Source organism: Oncorhynchus mykiss, chromosome 16 (genome assembly GCF_057628025.1).
Source record: "Oncorhynchus mykiss isolate SJ-2025 chromosome 16, ASM5762802v1, whole genome shotgun sequence".
NCBI lineage: Eukaryota > Metazoa > Chordata > Actinopteri > Salmoniformes > Salmonidae > Oncorhynchus > Oncorhynchus mykiss.
This window is the reverse complement of record NC_143037.1, coordinates 54,663,751-54,680,480: the sequence shown is the minus strand read 5'-3', so window position 1 is coordinate 54,680,480 and position 16,730 is coordinate 54,663,751. Positions and strand designations below refer to the sequence as shown.

At 44.4% G+C, this 16,730-nt stretch overlaps 1 protein-coding gene across 50 annotated transcripts; it reads right to left on the bottom strand.

Annotated features, from left to right (window-relative positions):
• Window positions 1-17: 17 nt before the first annotated feature.
• On the bottom strand, window positions 18-16,726 carry LOC110492225 (cyclin-dependent kinase 11B). Of its 50 annotated transcripts, none has more exons than XM_021566345.3 (21): window positions 16,640-16,726; window positions 15,969-16,005; window positions 15,454-15,587; window positions 14,891-15,030; window positions 14,557-14,684; window positions 14,278-14,428; window positions 13,671-13,849; window positions 13,395-13,529; window positions 13,186-13,284; window positions 12,868-12,975; window positions 12,667-12,741; window positions 12,241-12,467; window positions 11,932-12,022; window positions 10,258-10,379; window positions 9,935-10,040; window positions 9,529-9,650; window positions 9,202-9,309; window positions 8,660-8,776; window positions 5,628-5,776; window positions 2,417-2,606; window positions 18-2,206 (listed from the first exon to the last, which is right to left on the bottom strand). In XM_021566345.3, exons 3-21 carry the CDS (start codon window positions 15,562-15,564, stop codon window positions 2,114-2,116), a joined length of 2,451 nt encoding a protein of 816 aa, XP_021422020.2. In that variant the 5' UTR covers window positions 15,565-15,587; window positions 15,969-16,005; window positions 16,640-16,726; the 3' UTR covers window positions 18-2,113. The 50 variants fall into 50 exon arrangements, with proteins under 50 accessions (XP_021422020.2, XP_021422022.2, XP_021422011.2 ...); XM_021566347.3 differs by having other exon boundaries at window positions 15,454-15,584; window positions 16,640-16,722; XM_021566336.3 differs by having other exon boundaries at window positions 14,557-14,735; window positions 16,640-16,718.
• Between the last annotated feature and the right edge of the window lie 4 nt (window positions 16,727-16,730).

Sequence of the window (16,730 nt, the reverse complement as noted above, 5' to 3'; positions counted from 1 at the left end):
AGATCATTTCTCTCAAATTTTGGGTACACATTTATTTACTTCCCTGCTTCTGAGCATTTCTCCTTTGCTAAAATAATCTATCCACCTGATTGGTGTGGAATATCAAGAAGCTGATTAAACAACATGATCATTAAAACAGACGCACCTTGTGCTGGGGACAATAAAAGGCCACTAAAATGAGCAGTTGTGTCTCACACACACTGCCACAGATGTCTCAAGTTGAGGGAGCGTACAATTGGCATGCTGACTGCAGGAATGTCCACCAGAACTGTTAAATTTCTCGACCATAAGCCGCCTCCAATGTAATTTATTCAAATTTGGTAGTACGTTTAACCGGCCTCACAACCGCAGACCACTTATAACCATGCCAGCCCAGGACATCCACATCCGGCTTCTTCACCTGGGGATCGTCAGACCAGTCACCCGGACAGCTTATGAAACTGAGGATTTGCACAACTGGAAACTTTCAGCACAAACTGTCAGAAACCATCTCAGGGAAGCTCATCTGCGTGCTCTTCGTCCTCACCAGGGTCTTAACCTGACTGCAGTTCGGCGCCGTAACCGACTTCAGTGTGCAAATTCTCACCTTCGATGGCCACTGGCACACTGGAGATGTGTGCTTTTCTCAGATGAATCCCGGTTTCAGATGCAAACAGCGTGTATGGCGTTGTGTGGGAGAGCGGTTTGCTGATGTCAACGTTGTGAACAGAGTACCCCATGGTGGCGGTGGGGTTATTGTATGGACATGCATAAGCTAAGGACAACAAACACAATTACATTATATCGATGGCAATTCGAATGCACAAATATACCGTGACGAGATCCTGAGGCCCATTGTCGTGCCATTCATCTGCCGCCATCACCTTATATTTCAGCATGATAATGGACAGTCCCATGTCACAAGGATCTGTACACAATTCCTGGAAAAAATGTCCCAGTTCTTCCATGGCCTGCATACTCACCAGACATGTCACCATATTTGGGATGCTCTGGATCAAAAATGTGTAAACCAAAAACATTGTTTGCAGTCATATGAACTGTTTCAACCTTTATTTAGATATGAAACACCTACGACATCCAGCTAGTTTAGTTATCCTTTAGGTGGCCACAATGCTTTGCCTACTCATTTGACACATCAGGTGTAATACTCCACAGAAGGGCTTTAGAGGGGACTCGCAGATAAACTGATTAATGCATGTCAGTTTCTGCTGATTCTAAGGAGTACCCATACGAGGGAAAGTTTTTCAACTGTTCCAGTCCGAGCAGCCAGCCGTATCCCAAGAATGAGAATGTAAGGTTTATTTTCCTCTAGCTAGAAATCAAATAACTTGATGGTTTAGTCCTAAAAATCATGAGCCACTTCAATAACAAAGACAATCAGGGGCTCTTTCCCCTGAAATGTGCTGAGACATAGTGTGCAGGGCAAAGGAGGACATCACTCTTGGACGGTTACTATAGAGCCGGGTTCAAGGCTGGAATTTTTGTTGGACTCGACGTCCTTTCTTTTTTTCTTTGGCAGGCAGTGTGTGGTGCTGTTTGCTTAGCTCAGACAGCATTTATAAATGCCAGCAAAAGAGTTTTACATTTTATTTCTAGCAAAAACATGTCCTGGTATGTTAGCCATCAGTCACACAGTTAAGTCCTTACAATATGATGGATTGACATGGATCTAACGCTGCTTCATTATTATACAGTAGCTCCAGTACTCAAAAAATACCAACCACTTCAAATCTGGTCCTTTTCCGCAGTGTAAAAAAAAGACGGAAAACAAAACAAAAAGCCAACATGAGCTAAGCTACTGACAAATTGTAGTTTGGTTTCGATGCACTTGTCAGAGTCGAGAATGTTAAAAGAAGTGACTGTTTAACTGTTGGGATTCATCCATACGGAAAGAGACATTAAGCGGATTTGTCCGTTGTTCATGTCATGTAATGACATGTACCCACACAGGGTCACAGTGAGGGCAGTAAGCTGACCCCTGACACTGGAGGTCATTCCCACAATAAGCCCAGCCACATTAAAACCTACATGTCCCATGATTCATTGTCTGGTCAGGTGACCATGCTAGTCTCTCTTTTTGCATACACAGGGTGTCCTGTCCTCCATGTGCAGCTCAGAACTTGAGGCTGAACCCTGGGCCCACAGCAGAAGCCCCTTGGTTGCTGGTGGTCAGATGGAAGCCGGTGTCTTTCAGGTCATCGTCACCCTGGAGAGACGACAAGCCACACACGTTAGCTGATGAGGTACATTGCTGTTATGCCACGGAAATAATGTATTCTTGAAACAGAAGTAGTAAGCAGTGGGAGGATGTCTCGACTACAGAGTGCTGTAGGTCTATAATCTGTGTATGACAGAAACTGAGCTCAGATGTTAAACCCTGGTCAACATAAGGATGTCGAGTTCAACCCAGCCTCACCAGCTGACTGTAGCCCAGGCCTCCCTCGGGGGGGCGCGGGCTGGTGCCCCTCTTCACCCTCTGTTGCTCGCTCTTGGCGGGCCAGGTGGGGAACATGGACGGGTCGATGGGCTGCGGCGTCTCCCGGAAATACTCGTGCTTCAGTGCCTCATCTGACAGGATCCTCTTGCTGGGGCAATAGGTGAGGAACCTTGGGGAAAGGGAAAAAGTCAAGGCCAGGGGTGGCAGAGGTCACTGAAAACAGCAGCACTTCTGCATTAACGCTTTCATAGAGCACATGGGGTCCCTCTCCATAGTCTAAAGCGGCATCCTTTCCCTCAGCTGAACACATAGGGTAAGTGAAAGCAACAAGCCTGACAATGAAATTGACCTTCCGGGATTAATAAAGTGGTTTGGAATTGAACGCCTTCCAAGAGTTATTTTACATCATTTAATGGGGAGGTCGGGTAACAAATTGTGCACGAGCACAAAACACCACATCTGTCGTTTAGTTCCCTTTGAATCCACGCCAGTCATTTTTACATGGCAGGAGAGTAACAATTCCAGCCAGAATAGCCTACTGTTCTTTGTCAAACTCCAAAGTCCTCTCATAATACTAGACCTGTGCTAATCAACATCCCTGTGTTTTGAGAGAAATGTCTGACAGGTGAGAAAGTTTGACAGGTGTTGCTTGCGGTTTTGCGCATGAAAACAATAACTGAGTCGATAAATTTAAGTAGTTCACAAATTATATTTGAAATGGCCGACATGTAGCCTATCAATGTTTACAGTGAATGCTTTTGTTTATATGTTTTGTGCATATCGAATATTGCCAAATGCATCAAAATTGCGCCTATTTAATGCAACCCTTGATGTTAATATTTACGCTTAAAATCACACTGCCAAAGTCATTACATTTTGGTGCACAAGAATTACATTCATTTCCAATTAAAACGCTGTGTTTGCCTTGCAGACGCAGTTGCAGTGCGTTCGGTGTGGAGCATACGTTGGATTTATCGAACGTATGCGTCAAACTGTATGCTTATATGGCTTGACAGAACTGGTAGCAGAAGGTGAATGTTGAACTTTTGTTGCATACTATTGCACAGTGACTCTAGGTGTGATCTAAGCGTAAGACTTTCTCATCCATAGATTTAAAATGCATCGCAAGTGCAATTGCACTGTTCAGCTCACATCTGAAGGCTGGGAGGCATTTAGAACGTACTGCGGAACACTAAAATATCCTAAAGATTATGATCACACTTCCTCAATTTAAATATTATCGCGACACCACACAAAAGATGGTTTCTAAACCAAACCAAGCTTGAGTTATCACCTGGACATGTTGAAATACTGTATATTCACGGCTAGAATAAAAACCTCCGTCATAACTGTCAATATATTGAAAAAAAATTATTACAGGGGGCAATTTGGAAATAAAATCACGTCTGAATTGTCCTCTGGAATAACAGACATTCTGGAGTAATAATTACATAACCAACGTTCTCTAGTAATACTAATCCTGTGCGAATAGCTATTCGGCCATGTGCACGCGATGCATACACATGTCACGTAAAAGAGAGCGGGGGTTGAGGGAATAAGGAATATTTTTCCTAAACAAATGAGAGATTTTTTTTTCAGTCAGAAATGTGTAATTATGTTGCAACTTCAGTAACACGGACAGCGTGATAAACACTGATGTTCTATGGTGGTCACTGCAACAGGGAGGAGAAAGACAACGGGTGCTGGTCAGTCACTGTCTTATTTTTACACAGCGCAGCAAGCCCAGCACAATCAAATCAATTGCTGGTCGGACTCCCTCTAGTCATTTGTGTCTTAATTATTTAATCTTGTGCTTAAAGCATCAGACAAGCTCAGTGAATATAGTTGATTTGATTAAAACGCATAGGATGTGTCAATATATGAAAAAATACCAATGGATTGGTCGAAATAACTTCTTTTTTTTGTCAGGGACATCCCTAATTGAGATGCATACTTCATCTGCAAGGTCATCATTCAGGTCACAGCACTAAACTCCCCCTACAGCCTGGTGCCATGGAGGAGTGTGATGTTCCAAACTGAAACAGGACTGCCATGTCCACCCAGAAAGTCTACACACTCAATGAATAGACTTACGCCAGTCCAGTTCTGCGGCTGAAGGAGGTCCAGCCTCCAGTCCAAACATAGCTCACAGGGGGTCAGGGTCTAATGAGACGGCTAGCAGCCACTGGCCAGGGGTCATTGCACTTCCTGGGTCATGTGACTGTTGCAGCATTCCACTCAGTTGGACTGGTGTCAAAGTTTACCCAAAAGCTGACCCCAACCCCTCCCTTGGCCATACATGGCCACCCATTACAGGTGTGTGACGCAAATAATAGGGGTGTGAATGTTTAAACTAAATTGAGATTTTTTTTTCTCTTCTAAACGCTAACTGAAAAACAATTTCTCACAAACTAAGTCACTGTGCTGTTATCACAAAACATATTCCTAGGGAAAGTTGTGTATTTAAATAAAGATGAACTTAAGGATACTTTGGTAAATATGCGAGACACAGATCACCAAGACATATGCGCACGGTTCTTTCTGCCTCCCTCATCCTCTCTCCATCTTGCTGGCTCGCCTGCTACTTTTCTTTGCCGATGATGTGAGTGTGTTCAGTCTTCGGTAAGTTGCGTGTAAAATATCCTAGCATACTCATTTATGATAGGCCCTGCTTTAATGCAGTTGTGAGACACACACAAGCCAAGATGAAGAAAAAAAACAAAGCTGTGAAATGAAATACAGGTCTGGAGGAGGGCTGAGGTACTTTGATGCAACGCCAAAAGGCTACTTCTCCATCCTGTTTATAGTCAGCTTGCCAAGAGTGCAGTGACTGAAGCAGAAGACATGTGGAGCATATCACAAGGCAGACCTGACAGCATACACACATTACATCAAGGCATAGCAATGCTGATGTTAAACCCCCCCCGAGTAAAGACCACATCGGCACAGACACACACAATAGTCTTTCAGGTTGATGGATAATTAAGAATTAGGTACAACAACAAAAAATGCATTCTCTCACTTTAGATACTTGAAATTCAACCTCAACTGAGCAGTGTAAGTCTGAGGTTTGGTGTAAAGGTGAGTTAGGTCAGGTTTTTTTAATAGGTTAGTAATGAATGGTGTTGTAACTAAACATGCGGTTGAAATGGTTAGGGGTAAGTGCTAGTCTGAAGTTGAGTAGACGTACTTGTTCATGAGGTCAAAGCCCTGGTCTGAAAGCAGGGCTCCGAAGCGCTTGCGCATGTTGTTGTAGGGGTACTCTGTGAAAGTCATCTTCTTCACGGCAGGGAGCTCGTTGTAGCCCGGCCAAATCTTCTCGCTGGGCGACCCCAAGTCCTGGTGAGAACACGCATCAACACAGAGTTATTATGTGTATATGAGGGGTGGTCACCATTTTGTCTGGTATGTTCAGAACTGCTAAGTGAGGAGTACTGGAGCACATTCAAGACCACATATTTTAATCTGAGTTTTACGGTTTAGCCCAGTCAGACAAGCGCCACAGACAAGACCGTTATGTCACACTGTCTAAAAGAGACTGGGTCATTGAACCGCAGTCCCTTTCTGAAAAATAGATTGTGACGTCAAATGAAATCCATTTAATCCGACTATATTATATTCCTAACTCTGCAACCCTAAGGGGAAATCAAAAAATTGCAAAACTTTTACGGACTACTATTACAGACTACAAAAGGGAAGCACAGCTGCGAGCTGCCCAGTGACACGAGCCTATCAGATGAGCTAAATAACTTCTATGCTGGCTTCGAGTCAAGCAACACCAATTTGCATACCGCCCCAACAGATCCACAGAAGATGCCATCTCTATTGCACTCCACACTGCCCTTTCACACCTGGATAAAAGGAACACCTACGTGAGAATACTATTCATTGACTACAGCTCAGCGTTCAACACCATACCGCCCTCTAAGCTCATAACTAAGCTAAGGACCCTGGGAGTAAACACCTCCCTCTGCAACAGGATCCTGGACTTCCTGACAGGCCTCCCCCAGGTGATAAGGGTAGGTAACAACACGCTGATCCTCAGAGGCCCCTCAGGGGTGCGTGCTCAGTCCCCGCTTGTACTCCCTGTTTACCCATGATTACATGGCCAAGCACAACTCCAACACCATCATTAAGTTTGCTGACAACACAACAGTAGTAGGCCTGATCACTGACAACGATGAGACAGCCTATAGGGAGGAGGTCAGAGACCTGGCCGTGTGGTGCCAGGATAACAATCTCTCCCTCAACGTGATCAAAAAAAAAAAAAGAGATGATTGTGGACTACAGAAAAGGAGGACGAGCACACCCCCATTCTCATCGACAGAGCTGTAGTGGAGGAGGTTGAGTGCTTCAAGTTCCTTGGTGTCCACATCACCAACAAACTACATTGCTCCAAACACACCAAGACAGTCACGAAGAGGGCACGACAATGACTATTCCCCCTCGGGATACTGAAAAGATTTGGCATGGGTCCTCAGATCCTCAAAATGTTATAAAGCTGCACGATCGAATCATGACTGGTTGCATCACAGCCTGGTACGGTAACTGCTCGGCCTCCAACCTCAAGGCACTACAGGAGGGTAGTGCGTACGCCCAGCCAAGCTTCCTGCCATTCAGTACCTCCATACCCGGCGGTGTCAGAGAAAGGACCAAAAAAATTGCCAAAGACCCCAGCCACCCTAGTCAAATACCTTCTCTCTGCTACCACACGGAAAGCAGTGGCAGAGAGCCAAGTCTAGGTACAAAAGGCTTCTTAACAAGCCATAGGACTTAACAGCTAATCAAATGGCTACCCGGACTATTTGCCTTGTCCCCTCCCCCATTTTTACATTTTGTACACTGCTCCTACTCTGTTTATTATCCACGCAGTCACTTTACCTCTACCTACATGTACATATTACCTCAACTAACCGTTGCTGTATATAGCCTGTGTATAGCCTCGCTACTGTTATTTTATTGTTGCTCCTTAGTAAATACTTTAACACATTTTATTTTCTTAAAACTGCATTGTTGGTTAAGGGCTTGTAAGTAAACATTTCACTGTAAGGTCTGTTGTATTCGGCACATGTGACAAATACAATTTGACTTGATTTTGATGGCTAGTTTACCGTCACTCTGTGGTCCAACTCAAACTATCTCAATTGGGTTAAGGTTGGGTTGTTGTGGAGGCCAGGTCATCTGATGCAGCACTCCATCACTATCCTTCTTGGTCAAATAGCCTTTACACAGCCTGGAGGTGTGTTGGGTCACTGTGCTGTTGAAAAACAAATTATAGTCCCACTAAGCGCAAACCAGAGGAGAGCATATCGCTGAATGCGGTGGTAGCCATGCTGGTTTCCATTGGTCTAATGTCCATTGTTCGTGTTTCTTGGCCCAAGTAAGTCTCTTCTTATTGGTGTCCTTTAGTCGTGGTTTCTTTGCAGCAATTTGACCATAAAGGCCCGACTCAAGCAGCCTACTCTGAACAGTTGATGTTGAGATGTGTCTGTTACTTGAACTCTGTGAACTATTTATTTGGGCTGCAATTTCTGAGGCTGGTAACTCTTAATGAACTTATCCTCTGCAGCAGAGGTAACTCTGGGTCTTCCTTTCCTGTGGCGATCCCCATGAGAGCCATTTTCATCATAGCGCTTTATGGTTTTTGCGACTGCACTTAAAGTTCTTGAAATGTTCCAGATTTACTGACCCGTCTTAAAGTAATGATGGACTGTTGTTGCTCTTTGCTTATTTGAGCTGTTCTTGCCATAATATGGACTTGGTCTTTTACCAAATATATCTCTTCTATATACCACCTCTACCTTGTCACAACGCAACTGATTGGCTCAAATGCATTAAGGAAAGAACTTCCACAAATTAACTTTGAAGAAGGCACTCCTGTTTATTGAAATGCATTCCAGGTAACTACCTCATGAAGCTGGTTGAGAGAATGCCAAGAGCGTGCAAGCTGTCAAAGGCAAAAGGTGGCTACTTTCAAGAATCTTAAATATATTTTGATTTGTTTAACACTTTTTTGGTTACTACATGATTCCATGTGTTATTTCATAGTTTTGATGTCTTGACTATTATTCTACAATGTAGAAAATAGTACAAATAAGAAAAAACCCTGGGATGAGTTGCGGTGTCCAAACTTTTGACTGGTACTGTAGGAGTGGGGTAAAGTGCTATTACGTTCCAGACAGTATGAAGTAAAATGGGACTTCTTGATCAAAATTAGCTAACCTTAAATATCTTGTTAATTTGGTCGATTTCAGATTTTCCAGGGAAGAGAGGTTTCTGGGTAAGGAGCTCTCCAAATATGCAGCCCACAGACCACATGTCCACAGCTGTGGAGTACTCCTGTGGAGAGAAAAACACACGACAAAACCACAGTATTCCAAGGAACAGACAGCACTACATGAGTCTGGGTTGGAGTGTTTAGTCTGGGTGAGGACAAGCTTTGACTTGGTGCTATGTGTATGCAGTCTTGGGATATGTTCAGAACCATACTTCTACAATATTTGAAGGTGTACGAAGTATGTGTTGTGATGTCTGGGTGTTGTAAGGTTCACAGTCAGGCAGGGACTTGTTTAGGGTTTAGAATGGCACCATTTTGACTGTAGAGGGTCTTTGATGTTTGAGACATTTTGACTCAGTTGCTTTGCGTCTTTGTAGACCAGAGGTATTCTGACAGTATTCTTGTGTCTCTGAATACAGGTGTGTAATCTCGTTCATCATTAGGATTTGGGGAGGGTAAACTGATCCCAGATCAAGTTCTGACTCACTTTGGCTCCCAGCAGCAGCTCTGGAGAACGGTACCACAGTGTCACCACCACAGGTGTATAGGGCTTCAGGGGTGAACCATACTCACGGGCCAGACCAAAGTCCCCCACCTAGAAGAGCGCAACAAACATTTCAAAGATGCCTATGAGGCAAGCACACCCTCTCACGCACATTATCATCATTATTTGTTGTCATCAGCAAGCCTAGAGCCTAGAATTTCTTTATCCGAGCCATGGATGACCTAATCCTCATCTGAAGTTCCCAACCCACAGTGGTTTTAATATAAATGGGACATAGCATAATACAAAACAAGAAGACATCTATGGCACCTTAAGGATCCCCTTGTGACTGAGCAGCAGGTTGGAGGTCTTCAGGTCGCGGTGGAGGATCCAGTTGTCGTGGAGATGGCGAACACCTCGCAGCAGTTGGATCATCAGGGTCTTCACTTCACCTGAGGCCAAAGAAAAAGAGGAAACAAGAGACATGAGTTCATAAACATTAGAACAATCCTTTAAACCCCAGACCACATCGTCTGGGAAGAAGTACTAACCCTTTTGGTAGTATGCTCACCACAGAAGCATGACAATATTTGCTAGGTAAACAAAGGGAACCCACCAGAGAACACGTTTCATTTCTATTCCAAACAGAGTACCACTTACCTAGCCACATGATATGGGAAAATGGCTGGTGGACATTTGCATGTAGTCCAACTCAAACTGTATCCCACAAAATTACCTGGCAGGAAAGGCTGTTTCATGGTCTCCATCAAGCTCTTCAGGTCGTGCTCCACGTAGTTCATAACAATGTAGATCTTGTCCATGTTGCTTCCAACAACAATTTCCTGACATGGGAGAAAACGGGATTAAGTACGAGTTCAGCTATCACTAGTATACATTGCTCGTTTATCAATTTTTTTACTTGAATTTCTGCTACACTTTCAGATGAAAGGAGCTAAACAAAACAAATGTCTAAATATTGGAGGGGGGGCTTCCTCTAAATCAGGTGTGTGTCGCCCACCGTAGAAATAGAATACCAATATTTATTTCTATGCTCCTCACCCTGACAGTGACGATGTTGGGGTGCTGGGCCTTCAGAATGGTGTTGATCTCTCTCAGAGACGTGATGGGGAAACCTTCTTTCTCCTTCTCCATCTTCAAACGCTTCAAGGCCACAATCTCATCTGAAAGGGAAAGGTGTGTTTTAGTGTGTGTCCAAGTTCAGGGATTGGAAATGGATTGCAAGGTAGCCCACAGTGACTTCGGAAAGTATTCATACCCCTTGACTTTTTCAACATTTTGTTACGTTACAGCCGTATTCTAAAATTGATTTGTTTTTTCCCCTCATCAATTGACACACAATACCCCATAATGACAAAGCAAAAACAGGTTTTTAGAAATGTTTGCAAATGTAATAAAAAAAATCACTTAAGTATTCAGACCATTTACTCAGTACTTTGTTGAAGCACCTTTGGCAGCGATTACAAGCTTGGCACATCTGTATTAGGGGAGTTTTTCCCATTCTCTGCCAATCCTCTCAAGCTCTGTCAGGTTAAATGGGGAGCGTTGCTGCACACCTATTTTCAGGTCTCTCCAGATATGTTTCATCGGGTTCAAGTCCGGGCTCTGGCTGGGCCACTCAAGGACATTCAGAGACTTGTCCCGAATACACTCCTGCGTTGTCTTGGCTGTGTGCTTAGGTCCGTTGTCTTGTTGGAAGGTGAACCTTTGCCCCAGTCTGAGGTCCTGAGCAGGTTTTCATCAAGGATCTCTCGGTACTTTGCTCCGTTCATCTTTCCCGACTTGTCTCAGTCGCTGAAAAACATTCCCACAGCATGATGCTGCCACCACCTTGCTTCACCGTAGGGATGGTGCCAGGTTTCCTCCAGATGTGATACTTGGCATTCAGGCCAAAGAGTTCAATGTTGATTTCATCAGACCAGAGAATCTTGTTTCTCCTTGTCTGAGAGTCCTTTAGATGCCATTTGGCAAATTCCAAGCGGGCTGTTATGTGCCTTTTCCTGAGGAGTGGCTTCCGTCTGTGCACTAGCATAAAGACCTGATTGGTGGAATGCTGCAGAGATGTCCTTCTGGAAGGTTTTCCCATCTCCACAGAGGAACTCTGGAGCTCATTCAGATGACCATCGGGTTCTTGGTCACCTCCTTGACTAAAGCCCTTCTCCCCGATCGCTCAGTTTGGCCGGGCGGCCAGCTCTAGGAAAAGTCTTGGTGGTTCCGAAGTTCTTCCATTTAAGAATGATCGAGGCCACTGTGTTCCTGGGGACCTTCAATGCTGCAGACATTTCTTGGTACCCAGATCTGTGCCTCGACAATTCTTTCTCGGAACTCTACAGACAATTCCTTCAACCCCATGGCTTGGTTTTTGCTCTGTCATGCACTGTCAACTGTGGGACCGTATATAGACAGGTATGTGCCTTGTCAAATCATATCCAATCAACAGAATTTACCACAGGTGGACTCCAATCAAGATGTAGAAACATCTCAAGGATGATCAATGAAAACAGGATGCACCTGAGCTCAATTTCAAGTCTCATAGCAGAGTCTGAATACTTATGTAAATAAGGTATTTCTGTTCTTCAATTTTTAATACATTTGCAATTTTTTTGTGTGTAGAATGAGGAAAACAATTAATATAATCAATTTCAGAATACGGCTGTAAAGTAACAAGATGTAGAAAAAGTGAAGGAGTCTGAATACTTTCCGAATGCACTGCACCTGTTTTTTTGTCCTTGGCCCTGTACACCACACCGTAGGTCCCTTCCTCGATACGATTTAGACACTGGAACTCCTCGACACTGCGACACCCCTGGAAAACCAATGTCAATCAATACGTCTCTATACGATTTGCATGTGTGTACAGGTCTGGGTCAAATATGTTTTTGTTTTCTGTTAAATACTTGAGCATTTTTTTGAATATTCTAATGGGCCCCAATATACATGGTAAGCTAGGTCAAGCGCACCTCAGGTGTTTGAAATAAAACAAACATGTATTTGACCCAGGTGTGTGTGCTGCCAAACACAGACCTGTAGAGCTGGCAGGTACTTGGGCAGCTCCTTCTTTAGCTCCACAGGGGAGATGGGAGGAGAGTCAGGGATGTAGTTCTCCTCAAGTTCAGGGGTGGCTGAGTGGGAGTGAGACACCGACTGGGGGGTGACATCTCCCTCCCCTGCTTCCTCCTCCTCCTCCTCCTCGTCCTCTTCCTCCTCCTCTCCACTTTCCTCAGTGTCATGGTCAAATCGAGACTCAGGCACTGGAATGGTTAATGAGGGGACAGTTATAACTTATAGAAAGAGGACAAAATAGCATCTAGCAGCTGGTTGAGAATACCTCCTAACATTTTTAGATAAACAAGCTTCAAGACCAGTCAAAACAAACTTTATTCTTAGACATGACATAATAATACACGTTGAAATGACTGCCACCAGACAAATGGAGTACAAAATGCCTACCTGGGGCAATATGGTTGCTGTTCTCTCTTTCTTCCTCAAACTCTTCCTCAGACCGCTCATCTTCACTCACGTCACCTGAAACACAGACAATGGGTGGGTCCAAGCCATGTCACCGTGACAACACTGTAATGGTAGTCCGGGATAAGACATGTGCACGATCACGCACACAATCACAATAACAGAGACATAAATTCAGCAGACCTGCAGTCTGGTCAGATTCTCCTGAGCCCGAACCCGATTCCTCTTCCTCTCCCTCTCCCTCGCTGCTAGATCCATCATCATTCTCCTCATCAGAGCCTGACCCTGAACCTAGGAAAGAAAAATCCACTCCGTGTCACCGCCAAACTACCCACATTAACATAACACAAGGAGAAGTGTCTTGACTAAATATCTATAACAGAACTCCGCTACTGATTAAACATCAGTAGGAGTGTGCTTTGTTTTCATTCCTTTTTTGTTATGCCAATCTGGTGTAAAGTGACAGTGGGGTATGTTGCGACTGTAAATGAGTGTGTCTACCTAAGGAGGACTCTCCTGTACTGGTCTTCCTCTCGTTGTCACTGATGTCCTGGAGGTCAGAGAGAAGGTCCTTGTCCTCAGGCTTCTCATCCTTTGCCGCTGGACAACAAACACAAGCACCGCATTATAAGTCATGGATTTTATTTATTTTGAAGCTAACTACCATCAAAGCAATATTTTCTAAAAACAACTTGATTGGTTAGTCTCACCACCAGTTCTGTGTGGCTCGCTGTTTTGCTCCAGTCTATCCCGGGGAGTCTGGTTGGGGTTGGGGCTGCGACTGCGGTGGCTCTGTTTGGGCTTGTCACCGTACTCATCGGGCAGCGCACGGTGGTGGGACGGAACTGTCAGAGGGGGACAACAGATTTAGCTTCCTTCACCAACAGCGTGCCCTTACATACATCAAAAGACGTACATCATTCACACACACTCTAAAGCAAAAACTTTAACCTTGTGTGTGTGAATATGCATTTGTGAAGCCTGACCTTCTCGTCGCACCTCGCGCTCTTTCCGGCGCTCCTCTGCCCTTCTCTCCCTTTCCTTCTGCTCACGCTGCTCCTTCTGCTGCTGCTCGCGGAGCTTGCGGTCCCTCTCGCGCTGGCGCTCCACCTGCTCCAACCTGTCCCTGTAGTCCGGGGAAGACGGGGGAATCCTGTCAGGAGCTCTCCAGAAACCCAAAAGCCACCCACCCCACACCGTTAATGTCTGCTTCAGGGAAGAGTACAGTATACAGTGTGACAGGTAACTGCACAGTAAACGTGATGACTGAGCAGTGATTGAGGATCTGCAAGTTTAAAAGTAGACTAAGCAATATGACATCACAAGACAGTGGGGCGATACGCATTAATAAAAAAATGCTGATGTATTTTTTGGGTAGTCTTTGCTCTTGAAACTTTTGTTCCAACTTGCCCCACTCTTGGGGGTCATATTCTGATAGAGGTGTACAGTATGAGATGCCACTGATTAACAGACATGTTGAGAACTTCATACGTTTGAACACAAGTGATTTGTTCTGTTGTACATATTAGCTAATACAATCCACGCTAATACACCCAACTGTGTGTGTGTATGGTCACAGTAGTCGGTGGTCACCTCTCTCTGCGGGATTGTGCTCTGGCCTGTTCCCTGCGTTTCTGCCTCTCCCAGTCTCGCCGGGCCTTGTCCTGCTCCTCCCACTGCCGCTTTCTGCGCTCACTCTCCCTGTCCTTGTCTTTGTCTTTGGGCCGAACGCGTTTCCCTGCTGCTGTGATAAATACAAAATGTGATAGAGTGCTAATAGGTGCTACATATGCATAAATACAGTTTAACACTACATGATCCAGTCCCTATGAAGCATTCTACAGCGATACACGTCCCAGGAAGGCAACGTACCTCCTTCAGCAGAGTGACTGCGGCGGCGTCTCTTGTCCTTTCTTTTCTCCTCCTTTCTGTGGTGAGATTTGTCTTTTCTGGTAATTTGCTGGGGAGGCTTTATTGCCAGCGATTCATCCTCTTCTCCCCTGGAATTGGGAAGACTGTCTAGTGCCAACGACTCAACAAACAGGCTGCCCCTGTGCATAGCAGGGTGGCGTTCAGTTGGGACAAAAATGGGAGAAAATGTATTCAAAAGGAATAAGTTCAGTTTTGAAACACATTTTTTCTCCATTATCTGGCCCGCCTGAACGTGACCCTAATTCCCACAGCTCTTTTTTCGTATCCTCTTTACCTGTCCTCTGTGGAATCTTCCCGTATGTACGGGGAATTCCGGATTGTTATTTCCATTTTTTTATCCCGTAGTTCTCCTTCTTCCGGAGTGTCCCGTTTGGCTTCCCGATCATCCGTCTGTGGAACAGGGCACGGAACGCACTGGACAAGACATGAGAAAGAGGGGACATTATACCCATTCCCCCCCAAAAAACAGTATGGTAACCATAACAATGATTGATTGCACATATGGTAAGATTACAATAAAGTTTGAGTCACTGGTACAGGTATAGCTCTAGTCTGTGATACATTTTGATAAACATGATCTAATCAAAATGGGAACCAGCATCCTCTGATGGGGGAAGAGAAACAATGTGCCCCAAATCAACCCCTAGACCATCGTCAGGTGGAGATCTGAGCTATCGGATGTGTGTAAGCAATATGGCAAACATTTCACCTAGTTTATCAGGGGGAAAGGTGGAGCCATTTCCACATTCCTTATCCCAATCTCTTTTCAGATCTCCCCAAGTGTATAGGGGGTACTAGGGTCAGTTTGGGGCACCACAGAATCTCTCTTCCGTTTACATTTTTCAGACGTTTGGGCTCCGTACTCTCCTCCAGCTCCCGTCTGCGTTTCTTCTCTTGGAGAATTTCGTCGAGTGTTTTCACTTTCCAGGTGTCCTTTTCGTCCCCCATCAGCACCCGCTCGCCACCGCCTGCTACAGAGACAGAGACCCCCTGCTTCAGACTAACATGGAGGGCAATGGAAGAGCAGTGTGCACTGGTGTCATGTTAGTGGCAACTGTGGTATTCATGTGCTAATATTTCCTTTCTGTCCATTAGGTGATGTAGGCCTGCATGTAGCCTTTGGACAATACATTCCACAGTTCAATGCATGCATGCGTTTCATGATTTGCGCAAAGGTGTACATAGCTACACACACTATTTCACACCTCGGGACAAGAGGGTTGTACGAATAAGAATTTGATGGGTTATAATAGTCAAGATGGGTCTTGCCCAGGATATAGAAAAAAAGGTCCCATCGTATAAGGGTTGTATGGGAGAGGCTCAAGTTTGTAGCCTATAATTTCTGTTGTTACCTGAGTAGCGTCTCGTATCTTATCCATAGCAGTTTCACTGGTACAAAATAAAAAAAAAATCCAAAAATGGAAGGAAAACGTCGGTGTGATAGAAGGGGGAGAGAAGTCATACGTCCAAGTCAAAAAGAGAGATCTACACACACGTTGCGTGAAACCGCACTGTGTAATGTTAAATGTGAACTGAATCTATGAAATATTACTCCCCGACACTCCTTACATTATAAGTATACAGCATAATTAGCTTTAATTCATTAGTTAGCTAGCTAGGCCCGTTGTCATAAATAAACCAACTCTAAACGTTACGTGATACCAATTAACGTACTATATCTTACAGCTAACGGTGGCGTAAGCAAAATTCTCAATTACTAGTAGCTACTGTATACTAACCCGTGGCGGTCGTTAGTTAACATCTGAAAGTGTACCTAGCTGCATGCGTCTTGTAACTAGTAAGCTAGTCCGTTGCAGTCAGAGCCATATATATATAGAGAAGCTCTGGTCAGGTGCTAACGTATGCTAATAAGCTAACATTAGCATTGGCGAGAAATTAAGGCGCTGATGACAATAGGTTTTAGTATAATATAGTATATATTTGTAATTCGTCTCCTCTCAATAAATCTGAAGAGGGTTAACTTAACTTTTTAATCCTTTGCATTACAAATTATTAAACAAACCTGAAATATACTCCGCGCAATCTTGGACAACCGGAAGACTCAAACGCTTCCTTCTTCTTCTAAAGGTCATACAATTACTTCCAGTTAATAT